Here is a 12,389-nt window from a genome sequence, read left to right as displayed (position 1 = left end):
AGGAGCCGTCGCCTCCTCCCTCCCCGGGCTCCGGGCCAGCGGGCCGGGCGCGGGTCAGCCCCTGCGCGGGTAGGATGCGGCAGCGGGAGAGACCCCCTGGCTCGCCTCCCTCGCTGCGCATCTCTCCTCCGGAGGCGCCTGCCTCTCCCGCGCCGGGGCACACGCCAAGCCCGCTCCTCTTCCTGCTGCTCCCGTTCTCAACTGTCCCCCGTGCCACACTTCAGACACCTCATCGCTTCTGCGTGTTTCCCCCCGCTCCAGCTTTATAACTTCCCTGCCCCACACACAAACGACAAGGTGTGAGCACAGGAGACATCTCCATCCACCGCAACGTGTGAGTGATGGAAACCGCACCTGCAGTCCCGGAAACCAAAGGCCGACCCTCCCCATACTGACGTGCAGCTGCCTTTAAGAAACTGCTTCAAGGCTGAAAACAGAACACAAGAACTTTGTTTCAAACATTAATAAACGCTGAGCCTGCTTCCTGGTGGCTAGGAAGCTGGAGTGCACCTGTTTCCGGGAACAACAGCTCTCCAGCTAAGGTTTTAATGGCTCAGCCTCTAAGAGCTTTTTGCAGGTTGCAGAAGGGGAGCAGAGCACCAAAATGAATGAATACATTGGAACGTAGAGGGGGGCACACATGTGAGAGAAATGTGTTTTCCTGTAGCAAATTGTATCAGTAGATGATATCTGGCACAAACCTGAAGAAAATATACAGTCTATCTTCTTGTAAAAGATGTAAGCATATGTCTTTCCAGTTCTAGAATTCCTAGCATCCCAAATGCATTGACACTTTTGCACTTCATTGCCCTTTTCCTTTCATGATGACAACTTCAAAAAATCTATAAATGAAACAAGCATTTTTATTTCCTGCACACTGAGAAGGCAGTAAATTGAGCCCCCCACTTTGTCTCACAGTACATTGGTGTAAGATGCCAATAAAGAACAGAATTCAGAGTGATTTTGAGGCTTGATAAGCAGCTATTGGCATACATTGTTCACTGCTGTAGTGCCAAGTCAACAGGAAAGCAAGAGGACAATAAAAAAGTTAGTGTTTCCAAGATTAACAACAGCACATTAGGAATTAACACTTTACTAAGTAAATAAATTGCATAATTTAAAATGTTTCTGAATTAAGCATTTATTTTAACTTTAGCAAAACAAAGACATTTATGGATAGGCTGACAAGTTGCTGCAGGCCTATCCACAGCCTTTGTCACATTCATGCCATGTCTCAGTAGGAGCAACTAGATACGTAGTTAAATGAGGAATGTTCATGTCTTGAAGTCCAAAGCAGCATGGTTCTGATAGCAGGATATTTTTTCTGCGGCAAAGAAACACTTTATTCTCTCCATCAGACAATTTAGCTGAACTATTTAAGAGCCTTTATTGCTTCTTGATCCATAAGGTCAGCTTCAGACACCTTCAGCCTGCTGGAAATTACAGAACTATATCAGATAAAGTAAATTGTTGATGGGGTAGCTGCAGCTAATCTACATGAAACGTCAATTGGTTACAGGCATACAAATGTCCTGAAAATGGTGTGGGTTTTGACTTTTTGGCCAGTTCTACAGAGAAGAGTCAGTGTGAAATAGCTGCCAGGGTGCAGAGTTCTTTGGCCCTGTCTGTGTCATCATGTCAGGTACTTACATGTGTATCTAAACGCAGAGGCGCCTTATAAATGCCTAGCTATGTGTAGAAAGCAAAAATCACAGAACACTAGTTCAGAGAATCCACACAAAAGAATGCCCATACAAGTATCAGAACTTACAGAAAAGTTCACTGAGAAAAACTTCAAAGGCAACAGACAAGCCAGCAGAAAAATCACATTTCATCAGGTGAAGTACTGCACAGGATTCATATTCCAAATTTCTCAGTAAGTTCTACACTCAGGCACAAAGCAGTTGGATGAAACCATTTCAACCCACACATACTGCATTCATGTAATTGTATTGCTAAAGGTACGTAGCTTATTGGGAGATTTTTTTGGAAAGCTATTCCAGTATAATTCCCAATAGGGATGTAATTATATATCAGTATAGAAGTGCTTTATACTAGCTTAATGCCTTTCTCTAAGGAAATACTTTTCTTTTTATCAGTACACACAAGTTTACATTGCGAGATCTGTATTGATTTGTGGATTTAAAGCAATACAAATTCATTGCAAAAACCACAAGCTGCTAGTTGAACAAAGCTAAAAAACCCAAAGCACTGAACTATTTAAGCTATTTCCCCTGAATACTGGTAAGGAAGACATCATTATTTCTATTTTTAAACACTTGGAATATGAAGGCCTATGCAAATACATACACAAATCATGAGTCTGCTGAAATCAGGAAAAAGATGAGGAACAAGAAAAAAGAGGACCTACTGAAGGAAAAAAGAATCAGGAAGAGAGCGTATTCTGTCCATGGAAAATATTTTCACAAATGTAGCTCTTCTCAAAATATGAAATATTTTCTCAGCCATTCATCTGAGTTGCCACTGGAAACAGGGATCGTCTTGGTCAATACAGACTCTATAAATATTTTGTGAGACATTAGTAAATTTGGTATGATCATATTTTCTAGTAATGAGTGCTAACAGACCATTACAAAAACACAATTATTCTAATTAAATACAGCAGTAATCAATACCCTGTGCTCTGGGTGAGTTTGCTTCAGTAAATACAGTGATGCATATTTTTCAGATTAAAATGTTTACAAGAAAAAATGTAATAGTTTAATAAACTGGACTATAGTTTTCTTCACAGGCCATAAGCTGCTACATAAAGCATGAATCTTAACTCTCCCCATGCAGTTAACTATCATTTCAGGTAAAGAGCTCCACCAGTTGTCCTTGGCACAGCTTCAAGACAGCTTAACCTTTCCTTCTGTAAGTATCTGATGATGGAAGGAAGGATTCTGTAGGTCATTCACTTACATCTGCTCCTGCAGCTGCTCACCTCAGCAGACGTTACACCTTCAGCCTTTTCAGTTGTTCCAGATACTTCTGTTTTTCTTTTATAGCTAACTTTGGAGGTAATAGTAATCCTAGAAATTAATTCCACCTAATGCCCAGTATTTTCCTGAGATATTTGCTTTCAAAATGAATTGTTGTCAGTCATTTCTCAGCTTTCATATTCATATGTTAAGTTGGAAGGAAGATGTAAGCTGCAGATTCATTGCTTAGTCTTTAAGTTGTGGATATTCAATGACACCATCTTGCTTAAACTGGTGCCAGTGTGAGAAAAATGGCCTCACTTAAATAATTTAAATGGCATTCATTAAAAGGAAGAAATTGCTGAATCAAGTACCTTGTCAGCATTTTCAAAGATGAGGTGGTTTTTAGGAATAAAGAACAACTTCATAATAAGTGTAGCTATTCGCTTTAACTCTTCACACTGTAGCTTAGCCCATGGCCCAAACGCACCTTTAGGACTGCCTTCATAGCTCCCATCTGACTGACACAACTATGTTTGAGGAAGGAGATTAAGATTTTGGGATATACGGGGCAGTGCTGATGTACTTTAAGGGCAAAAGCAACTGCCTCAACTTCACAGTTCAACAGAGTGGAAAGTATTAGCAGTAAATGTGAAAAGAATCAGCTAGCCACTAGTTAAAAATAAGAAACCTGTCTATCCTGAACTGAGAGATGACTTACATATACTGTAATATAAGCCAAAACATGCTGTTGTAGTTCTGGTGGGGCAGTTTTCCAATTCTTCCTAGTCCCAGACTAACAGTAACAGTGGATGACCTTAAACTTGTGTTTCTGCTTGCATAGTCCCTACCTGACAGCTGCGGGGATCCTGTTTATTTTAATATATACTTACTGACACTGGAAAATAATAGCATTTGCATTATTCAGGAGGTCACAGCCAAATGCCAGAAAGGAAACTGTCCGACATAACATAACCAGATTGTCAGCACTCTCAGGCCTAATGTTTGTTACAAATTAAGGAATCCTTCACTGCCTGGTTTAGCAACCATTGCACCTATGTCACTGGTGTAAACTTAAGGGAAGTCTACTTCAGGTAATTTCATCCCACGTGTTTCCAAAGTCTTCAGGTATTCCTAAAGGCTTAGTTTACCAGCTGCATCTTACAGACATGTGCGTGATGACAGAGACAATTTCAACAGGGCTCCACAAGAATGCTGCAGTGCATCCAGGCAGAATAATTTTCAGGATCAAACCCTCGCTCTGGATTTGTGTGTCAGTGTTTGTAAGGCTGACTTTCCAAAGAATGTGAATGAGTCATCTCATGCAACATGACATGATGGTGTAATATGCTATTTTGGTGATCTATTTTTGGATCTATGACAGGGCAATAAACATGGGAACTTCTTAAAATTTGGAAAAATATAGCCAAAGAAAGCAGCTATACAGTGTGACACTACTGCCAAGGTCACACTGGTGTTTCTTCCCTCATTCAGTCAAGACATGCATTGGAAAGGAACAGGCTTTCTGGTATTTCCTGACCCTTTCAGAAATGTGGAAACACTTTGACAGCTGGTCTTTTTCCTGATTTTCTGAATTCCAATCAGAATAGCAAAATTAAAGTCTTCATAACTTTTAAAAAATGCCTAAGCTTCCGCTTCCTTCCCTTAACTGCTATTTAGAAATAAATGGAACATATTTAGAAAGTAAAGGAGTAAATTACAGAACAATAGCAGCAGACTTTCAGGCTTTTAATGTCTAAATTTTATGATAATAGGTATTAATATAGGATAAAACTGAGCAGTTATTTACAAAATAATAATAATAGTAAAACCAGAACATCTCTCCCCCCAAAATAGGGCCTGACTATTTAGACAGAGGGAAAAAAAAAACAAACCAAACTTATTTTAAGTATTTTCATTACCTTACTTGATCAGTTTTGATCTTTGGTTTATGCGGATGAGAAATCAGCTCTTTCTAAAAAGAGAGAAAGACACATTAATTATCACTAGTTCATTCTAAACTTACTGTTTATCCTGGAAGACAGCTTTATACAAACACTTAAACAAAAGACTACACTAGCAATAGTAAAGAGTTTGGTGTTTTTTAATGTGCTAATATGGTACCTGAGTAGTCCAGAGTATAAAACTCATACAAGTTATTGTGTCAGGAGGAAGGAGACTCATGTTTTGTTTCAGGCCTAGCTTTAATGCATAGAATTTGCACAAAGCAGATATACTTGGTTCAGCATTTTGATAAATTTTGAGAAGAGTAAGTACGTAATATGAACCAACTTAAAAGCTTAAATAAGGAGGAAGAAAAAAAGAGGCTTTTATGTCTAAAATGAATACGTCATTTCTGAAGGTATCCTTTGAAATCTTGTTTTCCAAGTTACTTCTCAAATCACTACACTTATCAGCCTTAAATGTCAGTTCTACTCTCTGCTATTGAGTAATGAAATTGTATTAATTAGGATATGTAGTTCTTCGGAAGGACAGATGTTTAACCTTATATGGGGTAAAAACTCATCTATCTCTGCTTTGTATCTTGTGAATTACAACTGAAGGAAAGAAGTGCCTTAATATAATACAGACCTCTTGAATTTTCTTCTCCTGCTAAACATCCAGCCAGGCCAAGCAAAACCATTATAAATCAGTAAATTTAGAGTTCACTACTGATAATAATAAAATTCCCTAAATGGAGTTCTTCCTTTTATTGATCAAATTTAGTTTACGAGAGCTTTTTAGGAAGCAGAGCACGTGAAACCTGCAGCCAGTCTAGTAACTTTGTTATAAACTGAGTTTTAGAGTTTCAGTGGAAAAAGACCTAGAGACAATAATGAAAAAAATCAAAGCAACTAACAATGCACAGGCTGTAAAGATTCCTTTGGCATATTAAACTGAGAAATTTAGACACTTATACATAGTTGTATTAAAATTGGTTTAATTTAAATAACTGAGGTCCTTTCATTATGTATGTCTACATAGAATGCAGGGCCTTCAGCAAAATACTGCCACAGTCCTCACTGCCAGTCTGACAGCACTATAGTCACTGCTTCTGCTGTATTTCTCTTCTCAGTCCCAAGTTGTTCTAGTTTTCAAGATTCCGTGCTTTCTCATGTTTGCCCTGTTCCCTATCTGCCTCCACCAGTGAGGTCAGCTTCAGTTCCTGTCTGCTCCTCCCACAAGCATCTCCACATTTTCTGTGAAAATTCTGATGTACTAAGTCATCCTTTTGAGATAGTTTGCAAGAAGACACGCAATCCATTCTCAGCAACTCTTCTATTCTGTTGTCTTGGAGAAAGTAATCAAGGCCAGCATGTTATAGCTGAGTAAATTATAGATATACCCATACAAAAATAAAATGTAGCATCAAGAAACAGTCAGTTATACCTTCAAACACTTTAACGTATTTATAATATCACTGTCTTACTCCTTGCGGTTTTCAGACTGGAAATTGTCCAATAACCATATTTAGCTCGCTTAAACTTCTTTTAGCTTCTATGCCTATTGCTTCCTACTGTCTGGCCTAAGACTTTCAGAATCACACAGCCTACAGGATCCTCTTTGCTTAGGGAATTTGTTGAATAGAACCAACTGTTCTGCATGCTTACTCAGTTCAAATTGAGGTGCTTTTGCTGTGCAAGACTGATACCACAGTATAGTTTTCAACACCCCGTGAACCCTCATATACTGAACTATGGTCCTTTGAATGCTGTCCATATTGTCAGCATGCACAAACCTTGAGATGCATCCATAATAAAAAGGAATCAGACTTACTGCAATCCTTTCTTCTCTCTGTTTCCTCAGGAAAGCTAGTATTTCTTCTCTTCTCCTGGCCTGAAAAGAAATACATTTGCCACAATGAGCTCAGAAAAATGAATTAAAAGCATGTAATACTTAACTTGATTGTAAACTTTAAATTCCTCATTGAAGCTGAGAACTAGAGTGAATATACAGCAGAAACAGGCATAACAGGTTACTAGATAAAGTACTTTGATTTCTCTTTCTTCCTGAGATCCTGAAAACACACGGCTTAGGAGAGCAACCTTCTCTTCCTAGATTTACATGGGGTTTGAAATAATCATTCTTTCCTCAAATCAGAAGGAATCATTCCAAATGTCAAGATGAATATACATCCTAAAGTTAGAAAATACTGTTCTGTAGCATCTTGACATTATAAAATTGAGGTAATTCAGGACTCACACATGTGTAATGACTCATTGCAAAAACCTTTTCATCTGAGAGGTGCAATCAGAGATAACTTTTGTCTTCAGTATGCATCTTTGGATTAAGCCAGTCTCTGCTACTCTGTAGAAGTGATTTAAAACTGCGATAATTTCAAAGGTGACCAAATTTAGTCCAGTTTTGAACTACGGAACATTTAATGACTCTTTTCAATCCACGGTCCAGGTTATTCTCTCTACAAGAAGAGAAGTACGCATCCTAGAACTTGTTAAAGCTCCTCTCTTTATACAGTTGGAAGAAAAAATAGTTTCCTAGGGAGAATAAATTCCTACTGAGAGTTTTTTAGTATTCTGATTCCCAGACATCTGAGCACATCTATATATTTTTGCCTTATGGAAATGAATAGCTTTCAGCTACAGTGAGACATCACTGTTTAAGCTGAGGAAAAGCATATTAAATTGTTTTCATAAATACCTAGCAATTTGTTATGAAACAGACATTCCAGGAAGTATTTTGGGAAAACCCTCAACCAGTGCCAGAAAGGAGCACATCTCAGGATATGACTAATAAAAAAAAGAAAAGAAAAAGAGTTTCTTATTTGTTCTTTTCCATCCAGAAATGGTTAAGAAAAGATGATGTAAAATTAATGGGGAAACCCCCTGTTTTTTAGTGCAGTGGATTCTTTTGTCTGATGACAATTTCTTCCATGCAGTTTGATTTTAGAAATTAAGCAATCTTCATTATTTAAAGTGGTTTCTTCAACAACCATTTCCAAGTTTTAATCAGCTTTAAGCCTAATAAAAAAAAATGCCAACTTTTTTTCCCCCAACAGATTAATGTAAATGACAGCATAAAAGACAAAGCCCAAGCTCTAGATATTTGGGAGTCCTGATATTGAAAAGTAACACCCACCCAATATTCTGGAATTCGAATTCTTATCCTTCACTGTTATTCCCCTTTCACAAAAGGGGAGTAAAATACCTGAGCTGATAAAAAGGAAAGCAAAACTGAGCCACATCTTAGATCACAATAGGAAGCTGTATTTTTGTTCAGTAATATGGGGAGTTAATGTAAACCAATATCCAAGTAGGGCAAGCAGTGCATGCCCAGGAGCGAGAATCAGGTTCAACGAAGAGACCAGATGATCAGGCAAGTTTGTGGTGATGAGGCAGTACAAGTTTAAGTCAGGCAGGCAGTCCACAGGTCAGGCTCAGTGATGGTACCTTAGAACTTACTAACTAAAGGTAGCCAAATAAGACCAAGATCAAAAGAAAAAGTGGCCAGATTGGAAAAATGTCTAGCAATACCAAGATCTATTCAGACAAGCTAAGCATTCCTATTTTAGATGCATTAAACTGATTACTCAGATTTGCAGTGTTTATAATTTTGAAATGTCTTTGTTAATCATAAACTGTCCTGTAAAGCCTGTGGGAATTAATAAATTACAGAATAGTCCAGTGAAATAAACATCCAAAAGACAACAGCTTTTTTTGCCAGGTGCCTCACTACTATTTCATATGAAATTAACTAACTAATTAAAATAAGCATTTCTAATAAATGAATTCATTGTCAGTTTGTGAAATAACAGTGTTAATGCACCTAAGCTTTCTTTCTAAAAAACCCTGTCCCTGTACCACTGTGGAGACAACATTCACTTCCCAGATCTGCACAACAGAGCTTCCAGGTTTTGCTCTCCCAGGGGACATGCTGCAGGAACAGAATGTCTGAATCAAGTCTGAAATCTGGATTTGAACAGTAAATGACACCTATGACTGATAATAATGTGAACATTATTCTTATTTCATTCAGTGCATTGATTTTAATTTTCTTAGACTTATGTGAGGCTTATAACGTGTCCTGTAGTTGTCTAAAGTAATTTACTCATTGAAACTAATCAGTCATCTTTATGGCTGCCAGATGCCCAAAGCTGCAAAACCTTGCTATCATCTATTGTTACTGAATTTTAAAAAAATGAACAAAAGATTCAGGGAACTGTTGCTAGCTTCAGCCAGAATTCAGAAAGAAGGCTAATTGATGGTAATGGATGAGATGTATTTTGGAATTATTAATTGGAAAAGGAGGATTGCTGACTTGCAGGAAAGACTTGCAGACCTCAGCACCTTTCTGCACCTCTTGCAGATTGCTCTCATCTGGCCTGCCTCCCAAATATAGGCTAGAGGCTTTTCAGTAAAAATGTGGAACGTTTTACTAAAATGAGAAAAAAAAAGTGTAATTACAGAGTCGGACTGAAAATGTTATTACAATATTTAATACTAGTTGTCTTAGTTTCCATTACTTCTGTGAATTGTATTCATGGTATATATGTGGAACATTAATTCACCAGTTAGATTAATAGGGGCTTCGGTAGAAGTTTGTATCAGTGTCTCAATAACAAGCACAACTGTTATCTGCATCTTCTTTTTCTTGGCAAAGTAGCAGGAGAAACCCCAAGCTCTATATACTTGGTCCAATCCCACTGTTTTGCAGGAGATGAACCTCAGTGATCTGGATACCATGTCACTTACTTTGCTTCTTTTCATGGCCAATTTAATGCTTGAGTCACTGCATAAACATGAGTATATATAACTCATAGAATGCTAAATTTTATTGATCCTATCCACCAATTACAGACTACAGGAACCATTAACTAAAGTGCTGACTGGGTGTTTGCATGCCAGATTGATGTTAGCTTTTGTAAAACTCCACTAAGTCAGAAGGCTCTGCGCAGTCCAGAAGGATCCAACCTGAAAGGCGCGACAATATCCCAGTTACGCCTTCCTTTGGAAAGACAGAATCATCTATAAACTCAGTTTTGATGTTGTTTGCTAAAATCTACAGTTTGTTCTGCAGCTAAGTAGTTTCTACAAAATTTGAAATGGCTTGGTCTAGCAGTTCTTGGATTATACCTCTAAAAATATCACCTAAACCTGTCCCTGAGTGACAGGCTAAGGCAGAAGTATTTCTATGGAAGCCGATTTAATAACAGCCCACTGCCAAATTTCCCACATCTCTCACTCAGTGAACTCTTGGCACTAGCTGCTGCTGGGCATAGGCTAATGGAGAAGATCCATTAATAACTAAGACAACTAAGAAATACACTTATGCTTTGAGCTGTGCTTCAATGTCTCTATGCCAGGATTTTGTGTGTGAAAGTGCATGCGGCACTGGTGGGTTTTTTCCCCCCAAAATTATCCACTTTTGAATCTGGGCACTCTCAGTTGGCTACTTTTAGATACTAAATCAGAACAGACATTATGTGCTTACTATGAAGAAATTAAGTACACTGCCTACTACTTTCAGCCCTGCCCCAAGCCAGCATGACCCAACTGGGAATAAGTTTAAGCTAACCATCAAGAAATGGGCTGCATCATGCAAACCACACAGTGGGCCAGGTCCAGGCAATTTTCATTACTGTTCATCATGTCATTTCCAAAGTTCCAATATTCCACCAAGTGACACACGGTGAATGGAAATATTTATGAAAAAAGAGTCGGGATCAGTGGTTCTTACTTGCTGAAGATATTTTACTTTTCCTTTAGCTTTCTCCATGCTTTGAGCTTCCCAGAGTCTCTCTCGCTCGCTGTTTTTCTCACTTTCTAAATAAGACAAATGAGAGGCAAATGAGGAAGTGGTCCTACTATCACCGTCCTTCCCAGGGGGCAACTGAACCACAGTGTACTTTGGGGCCGTTCAGAAAGTTAGTGATCCCAGTGTCTGGATCCCAAGACAGTAGGTATCAGCTGAAATATCTGTCGTGCACATAGGGGCTGTGGCTCTTCTGTCATCCAGAGCGTATTGGCATGAGTCATTATTCATTTCTGAGAGAATTCATTCCTCCCAGAAACCTACGCAACAAAGGTTTAGCAAGCTGGGGGCACGCAGTACTTCATACTTACTTCCAGAAAGTTGTGGGCCCCGGTGCTCTCCAGTACTTCTCTCTGGAGAGTAAAATCACATTAAGGGCACCTGGGAAGGTGGGTGGTAGTGGTGCAGGGAGGACATGAGGCTCTGGAGAGGCGTCTGGGTTCTGGAGACGGTGCAGGGCTCAGGCAAAAGGTTTGGGGTCCCTGGGAGAGCACAGGGCCTCGGGAGGATGTGTGAGGCCCCAGGGAAGGCGTGGGGACCCCAGGAGAGGTGTGAGGCCCCAGGAGGAGCATGAAGCCCCAGGCAAGGTGCAGGACCCTGCAGAGAGGTGTGCGGCCCCAGAGATGGTGTAAGGCTGTAGGAGGGTCTCCTCAGGGGGCAGAGTCCCTTCATGGGGTCCCCTCACAAGGCAAAGGTCTCGCCATAGGGCAGGGTCCCTTCCCGGGCAGGGTCCCCTCACGTTGCAGGGTGGCAGGGCCTAGACGGGACTCGAGCGGCGGTGGGAGCATGGCTGAAGTTCAGAAGGTGCGGGCGAAGCCCACGTTGGCTGGGCTCGAGCCAGCAAAAAGAAGGCGCCCATCGGGCGCCATCGGGTGCTGTCCTGGCTCTGTCCCCCTGGCGCTGCATGGGGCTGTGCCCCAGTGTCCCCTCTCCATGAGGTGGGCCCACTCAGATCAGCCTGTCTACTCCTGCCCTGTGGCCACGAGGAAGCAAGAGGATGGCAGGACCCTGGTGCTGCCCATGCCACTGACATGTCCCTGTCACTGCCACCTGCTGCGGTAAGTACCTGTGACCTCTCTGCTGGGACCCTTCCCTTTTCCCTGCCGTCACTGGCCTCTGGGTGCCAGGAGGGAGGACTGTAGTGAAGGTGTGAAGCCATCTCAGAGGGGACACAGCAGCACAGACATGCCTGGGGAGCCTGGACCCAGCTGCACGGTAAGGGACACACCGCCTGTCACAGTAAACATGGAAGACCAGAAGGCTGACCACATTGTTCATCTCATTTCAAGTGTCTTCAGGCCATTTTCACTCAAGTCTAGCCTCGGGCTCTCTATGAGCAGGAAATAGCTGCCACCACAGGCCTCAGTTTTATTTATTCAACAAGAGTAAATGGAGGTAAATGTGAAAACAGTGGCCTTAGACAAGGCTGAGACGAGCACAATCAGAATGGGAGGTGATGTCTGCAAATTTTGGGAAGAAAAAAACCTTTCAATTTATTCTCATGTTTTTAGTGTTCTGTACACAAAACAGTTGTGAATGAAGTGTATCACAGAGTAAGGTGCAGTTGAATTGGCTTGACAAATGCACTGATGTCTCTTGCATGTGTGACAAGCAATCCAGTACATTTCACTTGTTTTATTTCACTGTCTTGCCTGTCTGTTAGATGCTTATGCAAAGAGGTTAGTCTACCTGCCTTCT

The 12,389-nt window shown here is 40.5% G+C and overlaps 1 protein-coding gene across 1 annotated transcript; it reads right to left on the bottom strand.

The window, feature by feature from the left end:
- Nucleotides 1–1,372: 1,372 nt before the first annotated feature.
- CUNH11orf88 (chromosome unknown C11orf88 homolog) lies at nucleotides 1,373–11,560 on the bottom strand. The gene is given in 5 exon segments (XM_009287970.1): nucleotides 1,373–1,433; nucleotides 4,844–4,896; nucleotides 6,699–6,758; nucleotides 10,617–10,784; nucleotides 11,393–11,560. Coding segments are annotated over 5 exon segments (510 nt in total).
- Nucleotides 11,561–12,389: the final 829 nt, after the last annotated feature.

This window comes from Aptenodytes forsteri, unplaced genomic scaffold (genome assembly GCF_000699145.1).
Source record: "Aptenodytes forsteri isolate BGI_AS27 unplaced genomic scaffold, ASM69914v1 Scaffold841, whole genome shotgun sequence".
NCBI classification, from domain to species: Eukaryota; Metazoa; Chordata; class Aves; order Sphenisciformes; family Spheniscidae; genus Aptenodytes; species Aptenodytes forsteri.
The sequence above is the reverse complement of the archived record's forward strand: the minus strand, read 5'-3'. Positions and strand labels throughout refer to the sequence as shown.